At 41.7% G+C, this 7,327-nt stretch overlaps 1 protein-coding gene across 1 annotated transcript; it reads right to left on the reverse strand.

Annotated features, from left to right (window-relative positions):
- Window positions 1-2,954: 2,954 nt before the first annotated feature.
- On the reverse strand, window positions 2,955-6,392 carry LOC105117120 (protein SCARECROW-like). The gene is made up of 2 exons (XM_011014673.1): window positions 4,290-6,392; window positions 2,955-3,658 (listed from the first exon to the last, which is right to left on the reverse strand). The coding sequence occupies exons 1-2, from the start codon at window positions 6,242-6,244 to the stop codon at window positions 3,142-3,144; spliced, it is 2,472 nt and encodes an 823-aa protein (XP_011012975.1). The 5' UTR covers window positions 6,245-6,392; the 3' UTR covers window positions 2,955-3,141.
- Window positions 6,393-7,327: the final 935 nt, after the last annotated feature.

Consider the following 7,327-nt stretch of genomic DNA (forward strand, 5'->3'; position numbering starts at 1 on the left):
GAGTGGTTTGACAAGGTTGTGGATCGACGAAGTCTGTCCTGTCCATGCGACTAGTTTCCACTAGATTGTTGCATTTAACAGAGCAAGTATGCCTCATAGAAATGGTTATGGATAGCGACAGGCTATTAAATGTGATGGGTAATTGACCTTTTTTGTGTGATAATTGATGTGATGGTGTAATGGGTGGGTCTGCTGCAAGGTTGTTAAAATCACGTTTTGACTTGTAAACATGCTTTACGTGTTAAATCGTTTGAAAAAATCAAAAATGGATAAAATCAGGTTGAAATTGGGTTAAATCACAAAAATCGGATGAAATCGCGCAAAATCGCGATTTCAAGACCGATTTTGCGATTGTGCCAAAATGAGGTGCTGAAATAAAATCCCCATCTCTTGTCCAGCTGTCAAGCACCTATTGTATTTTTTTGCACAGTCACGGACTCACGTGACTCTTTTCACTTGAATGAATTAATTCATTGTCTTCAATCTTCACAAATCACAAAGCACAAAATACTTTTCCCAAGTTTCCCAGCTGAACAAATCCCTAATTGGCAACCATAACGGCGACAACGATCTCCATCCTCCACAAAAGTGGTCAATGACAGTGCTCACGGTCCAGTGACTCCAGTTTTCACTCCTTCTTTTTCCTTAGTGCTCACGGTCGCGACAACACATAAACCAAGATTGGTATGTTTAAAGACCTCTACTGCAGTCTCTGAAATTGAAGTGCTTCTTGAATAAAAATTGAAATTAAGGTTTGAATTCTTCATGTGCTTCTTGTAAAAGCTTTTCCATTATTCAGTATTCATTCCTCTGCATTTCTTTATTTATTTGGTATTATCCATTTCCATTATTTGGTAATTGTTCCTCTGTATTTCTTTATTCACCTAATAAACTAGGAATGTATTTTCCCATGCTTTTTTCTCACAAAATATGAGGTCGAACATTACTTCCTTTTCTGTTTATCATGATTTTAACAGCGACGGGCCGACGACAATCTCCTTAACAGCTCACGGCTTCGGGCTTCCTCTGCAATCTTTATTAACAGCAGCACGCCGGCAACGATCTCCTTTCTTTCCCATCTTCAACAGCAGCAGGCGACATCGGGCCTCTTCACAAGCAGCCGTTTAGCTCATCATCATCATCTTCAACAGCAGCGGGCGACACCGTAAGTTCATTTTGCCTTCATCATCATCACTGCAGTAGTAGATTTTGCCCCTGTAATAGATTTGTATTTTGCCCTGTTAAGTGTTGAGTTTAATTGTCCGGTAATAAAGATTTGCATTTTGCCCTGTTCATTTTGCCTTCAAAATCTTCTAATAGATTTGTATTTTGCCCTGTAATTCATTTTGCCCAGTCCTGTAATTTGTATATGTATAATGTTGAATTGAATGGAATTGATCGGGTGAGAAAATTGTTGAATTGAATGCCACAGTATATACTATATATTTGAAGCATGAATTTTTTTTTATATATTTTAAAATTTCTTATGATTTTACAATCTGTTTTTACGATTCAATTTTGTTTAGTACTTTCCATGCCGTGTCAAAATCGTGATTTTAACAACCAATCTGTTTTTACGATTCGAGTTTGTTTAGTACTTTCCATACCGTGTCAAAATCGTGATTTTAACAACCATGGTCTGCTGCGATGGTAGATAGGCAGCTGCAATGGTGACTGTTGTAATGGGAGCGTGAGGCTGCGCCAGTAAAGATGGGGTTGCTCGAGCTAGGTGACCATCTTCGATGCCAACAACCCTGATATCAGTTAAAATCCATGTGAAGCCTGCTCGAAAGTAGTTGGATTGCACACGGTTGCGCAACCAAGGGTCTATAGAGAATCTCTCTTTCAACCTTGCAAAATGACGCGGCTTCTGCTCCTATGGCGAGCCCATTAAGTGTGAAGCCTTTTCCCTGCTCTCCAGCAAGAATATTTTCTCAGCCCAGTAGCTCTAGAAGATCAGCAAGTTTTTCCAGGCCTTGAGCCCTCTCTCCATTAAACCCACGGTTGAGTGGCTGCACGAAGATATGCTCAAAGAATTGGTTATCTTAATTGAAAGAATGGAGGAAAGAAACCTGCACCAAAGCGCAAAGTTGGGATTAGAAGAAAACGCATGACAAGCTCTAATTGCTAGGGCCAAAAGTAACTAGCCTAGTGCGTCATGAATTCAAACCAGAAAGGAAGGGGGAATAGCATTCCTAGTTCCAACAAAACCACCTTAAAGGAACCAATTTGACCCTTTCTAACGGAGCTAGGTTAGAAGCTATGGAAGCATGGAAAACTGGTGAAGCTTTGGACGTTTGTGCTCTAAAGGATAAAACCATCACTAAGGATTTCGTATTCACCAAAAGAAATTCCATGGGTTTAGGATTAGTTTTGCCTAACAAAGCAAACCTTATAGGATTTCCATTATGAGACATATTTCCTTAAAATATGTGCTTTAAGCCTGTTTTTCTAACCATATGAAATCTGTGTTATGTGATTTTTTTTTTATGATTATTATTAATATTGTGATTCCTTTTAGATGGTAGGGATAACGAACCCAACTTTGGTCTTGTATTTGTAAGTTCATAGGATGTTCAATCCCATATCAAGCCCCTTTTCTAAGTTTGGGATGTCACGAACGGTATCAGGTCAACATTCACTTCAACTCTATGAGACCTTTGGCGTGTCTTATGGACATGATAAACCGTGATGTTTTTTTAAGGCAAACCCTCTCGTGAGGACGCAAGTTTTATTTCTTACATGAAAGATTATGCCATTGGTATTTTCCAGTTCCCTTAGCTATACATTTTTTAATTTTTAGAGAAATATCAAAATAATTTTTTTTTCTTGATTAATGTATCAATAGACAAAAATTAGTTTCAATTAACAAAAATGTTAGATAGTCACTTGAAATTTGCGTGTTTTTTTCATAAAAATCATGTGAATTTACTTGTAACTTGTACACGGAAAACGGATGAAATTTTTTTCTTGAAAAAAAAAGCGTCTGGTTACTCTACATGACGAATAAAAACTATCTGCAAGCTTTTTATATCCATAGTCCAATGTAGAAGACAAAATGGGATGGAAACAAAAAGGTTTAATTCATGCTGTTTGGGAACAACAATGAAAAGTAGGCAAGCAAATTAACCAGATAGCTAGCTAGGCAGTGACAAAGCGGTGGTGGTGGTGGTGTTGTTGTTGGTGGTGGTGGTGGTGGTGAGGGATGGTAGTGGCAGTTTCAATAGTGTCATGAAAAGGCCTCCAGGCAGATGCAGTGAGCAAGCAAAGGTCTTTCCAACCAAGCTTGAGGGTGCCATTATCCTCCACTAATGTATAACCATCAGAGGGGAACATGCCAAGGAGCAAAGTGGCTTGTGTAGCAGCATTCCCAGCAAGAGAGATGCCTTTGAACCCGGACTGTTGTAGTTTTTCCCTCCAGTTGTGGAACTTGACATCCCCACTTCTGGATGGACCTCCCACGGCCAATACATTGCGTATCTCTCTGGAGAGCAACTGCTGCTCCACTACATGCCTCTCCTCACTCTCCTCCCCATAGCTTGCTCCCAAGGAGTCGAACAATGCGGAGTAGTAGTGTATGGCCTCCACAAACCTTCCCAGGAAGGATCCCGCATGGCTTAGGTCCTGTTCTACCACAGTCACTACTTTTGGTGCCAACCTGCAACAGAATCCATCCACCCCATCCCATTAGCGACCACGAGCGTGGTGCGTGCTAAATTAATTTATCCATAACCTAGCTTAACTAGCTCAACATGGATACTGGAACAGTTAATATTGGCTGGATGGGGCTGGCTCTTAATTTAAATTTATGTGTATAGTGTAGTAACAAAATAGAGTATATGTGGATATCAAATCATGCACTAAATCTCATTGCAAATTCAAGGTAATATGATTCATTAATCCAATACTTCCAAAATCATATCTACTAGTACAAGAAAAATAATAAATTTCAAGTCATTATCATTAGCATCTACCCATTTGATGTATAGAATATAATATGAAAACAAAACTTATTATTAGCTGATAAGCTCCAGCTTGCTCCTACAATATATATATATATATATATATATATATATATAGGAAAATGTGTCTGTGTTATAAGTCAAAAAGAAATGCTTTTTTTTTGTATAAGAAAAGCAAATCAAAAGGAAAGAGAGGAGGAGAATGAGATCAGACGATATATTATGAACCCTTTTTTAGGTATGGGATCTCGTGTTATGATCTTGTGAGTAAGTAGTAAATAATACTTACGACGTAGTCAGAGATGATGATGATGATTAAGTTAATACCTTTGCAACAGACAAAGCATATTTGTATCGGAACCGGTGACATCGTAGAGCGAGTGTTGCAACCAGTGGACGGCCACAGCCTCCCTCTTGCTCACATTAAGCCTCTCTGGCTCCAAATTTCCAACCTTTTCGGCCACTGGAATGAACTCAAAGGGAAGTCCCAGTTTGTCTGCGAAATCAGACAGACGTTTCCCCGTTGCTTCAAGAGCCTCTAAAGAGGTCCCCAACCCGGTCAAGCGGACATATGGTGGTCCACCTGGCCTAGATGCTAGGATATGAAATAGCCCAGGCCACTGCAAACCTTGCATGACGTCCAGATCTATGATGTGGACTCTCTCTTCCCTTTCAAACGCTTCTTGTATCGCTTGGTTGGCTGTGAAATGAGAGAACTTGATGAAAGGGCCAATCCCATTGAACACCTGAAAGGCCGAAGCCATCTTCTGGGTATGGCTTTGGGGCAATGAAGGAAGCGTGGCGTATATCCCCAAGCAAGAGCTGACCAGCCTTGCTGACATAGCCTCCGAGAAGTAAGCAGCCACTCGCTGCGCTGAAGTTCCAAATGGCGTCGACAGCTCCGAGATCTCAAGTAGCATCTTATTAGCTTCCTCAAAATTATCAGCGGAGACGGCCTCCGCGCATTGGAGCAGTAAGGTCAGAAGGTGCAAGCCTTCTTCGTCTCTCTTTTGCTGCCGCATCTCTTCTTTCTTATCTCGGCTGGCTGCTGCTGATGAAGAGGGAGGGGATGTGGTGCTGCTTACCTGTTCTGCCTCTGCAGATGATGATTTTTCCTGCTGCTGATCTTGCTCTTGCTGTTGTGGAGGTTGTCCTTGATTTAATGCTAGAATAGTTGGTGTAACATTGGAAGTAGAAGAAGGGCTCTCTTGTTGCATCTGCTGCTGTTGTTGCAGATGCTGATCATGATGAACAAGGTGGATTTGTGGTTGCAGGTGTTGCTGTTGGATGTTTGGTTGGCAGATGAGAGGTGGCGTCGGTCCCCAGTTAGAGTAGTGACTAACATGTGAAGAAACTGGAGGAGCGGAATTAGAGACGATATTGTCAAGATCAAGAGTGAGCCCAGAGTTAGAGACATGACCTTGATTATAACGCCTCTGGATCTGAAGAGGTAATGGTACCGCTGCGGCTGCCTCCTTATTCCTACTCCTCTCCACCGGGAGAATATTGGACGGGATTATTGGGTCTGTCAAAGAACGGAGCCTGTACTCGAGGAGGGAGGCCAGATTGGGGTTGCAAGGGTAGATGATCTCCCTCACATTCTGAATGAGCTGAGGAATGGACACATTGGTGGAAGTGTGGAGTAGGTCCTTTATGAGGCCATCAATCCAAGCAGTGGCGGATGTGGAATCTTCCATGGAAACTGAAGCAACAGTACTAGTAGTAGGAGCAGTAATAGAGGTAGTGATGAGGCCGGGCGGTGGATCGGCGGCGGCGTTTGATCGGATATTGTTTCTTTTTATTTCAGCTGGAGGGAACAAGGGTAGACCAGAGAAACCACAGACGGCTGGGAGTTGGGATTGGGTGTGGATGTGGGTGTGGGTGTCGTCGCAGCTAGTAATTAAGTTGGTGGAAAGTATTGTAGGAGACAAGAACCCAGAAACAGACAGAGAAGCAGACCCGCCTGACGTAATTGCTGTCAAGTGCGTGGAAGAAGGTAGCATAGAAGTCGTAGCATGGTAGTTGAGGACTGGATATAAGATTGAGTTGGGGTTACTAGGGTTAATATTGTTGTTGTTGGAACAACTCGTAAAAGAAGAGGCACCAGTACTTCTAGTCATACCAACATCATTATCATCATCGTTGTTGTTGTTATCTGATATTGAAAGTGAATACACGTTGGTGCCACTGATGATGTTACCTCGAGATAACCTCTGATGATTTTGGTGAGTAATCGTTGATTGCACTTCCATCATCTCAGAAGCCATCCTCTTCCTCATCATCTTCCCACCTGCTCCTTTTACTTGTACTGCTAATGATATTGGTGTGTGTGGGGGGTGTTTGCTGCTATTGGTAGTGTTGTTGCCACCGTTGGTAAGCTGCAGGGAGGCACTTGTCAATGAAGCAGTAATACTGGTGGTGTCGTTATTACTCTAGGTACCACTGTTTTTATTATTGTTGTTGCTATTAATGCTGGCGCTGTTGATACGACGGAGCAAAGATGAGGCAGCTGCCATTTTGAACCAATACTATACTAGCAATAATAGAAGTAGTAGGGGAAGGTAGCAAATACAAGAGAACCAGGAGAAGATGATTATGAGAAGATGATAAGCCTCGAATGGTTCTTCTTGATCTTCGTAGATAATATTATAAGGAGATAATTAAATACTTTGAAAGAAAAGGAAGAATTTGAAGTTGCTGTCAAATGGTGTGTGTGTGTGGGGGGGGGGGGGTTTTTTAAAGATTCTTAAATCTTGTAACATGCTAGCTAAGCCCAAAAACAGTGCCTACACGACCTCCGATTACTTTTTGTTACTATAAATTTCTTCGATCGGCTAATGGTGCTGCTGCATGCTGAAATTTAATTGTTTGAGTAAGTGGATTTAAAATGACATGTATGGCGTAGTCTTCTTGCCTTTGGATGCTTCTGATGAGTCTTCTTGCAAATGAGAAACATTGAAAAGGTGGGAGTGGTAGTACGGGTAGCCAGGAGGGGATGGAGCTGTGTGTGTAATGTTTATGTATGGGAGGTGCTGCTCTTCAGCTGCTAGCTGCTTGTGGGCGATGGAAATATGGGTGGTTAATTGCGGATGGCATTTAGTAAGGTGTCTTTTATGTGTGTATATTGTATATGTGTGGAGATCAAATAGCATGCTCATGGATTTAATTCTAGCTTGGTCAAGATACGAGCAGATGGCGAGGCAAAGCAGGACATGTTGCTGTTTCTTACTAATAATGGGCATTTAATAATATTAAATGCAAATGTTAGTGGCAGGGAGAGCAGACAGAGGGGGAGAGAGATGGGCTGGCATGGTGACTGCATCTAACAGCACAAAGACTAGAGCAGAGCAGCATTGTTGGGGTTG

The sequence above is a fragment of the Populus euphratica genome, unplaced genomic scaffold, assembly GCF_000495115.2.
Source record: "Populus euphratica unplaced genomic scaffold, PopEup_1.0 scaffold1187.1, whole genome shotgun sequence".
Taxonomy (NCBI): Eukaryota; Viridiplantae; Streptophyta; class Magnoliopsida; order Malpighiales; family Salicaceae; genus Populus; species Populus euphratica.

Excerpts from the sequence above, each read along its gene's own strand:
- LOC105117120 (XM_011014673.1), bottom strand. The coding sequence starts at position 6,244 with ATGATGAGGAAGAGGATGGCTTCTGAGATGATGGAAGTGCAATCAACG. Across the intron at positions 3,659-4,289 it reads ATGCTTTGTCTGTTGCAAAG|GTTGGCACCAAAAGTAGTGA; the intron begins GTATTAACTTAA and ends ATTCTGTTGCAG.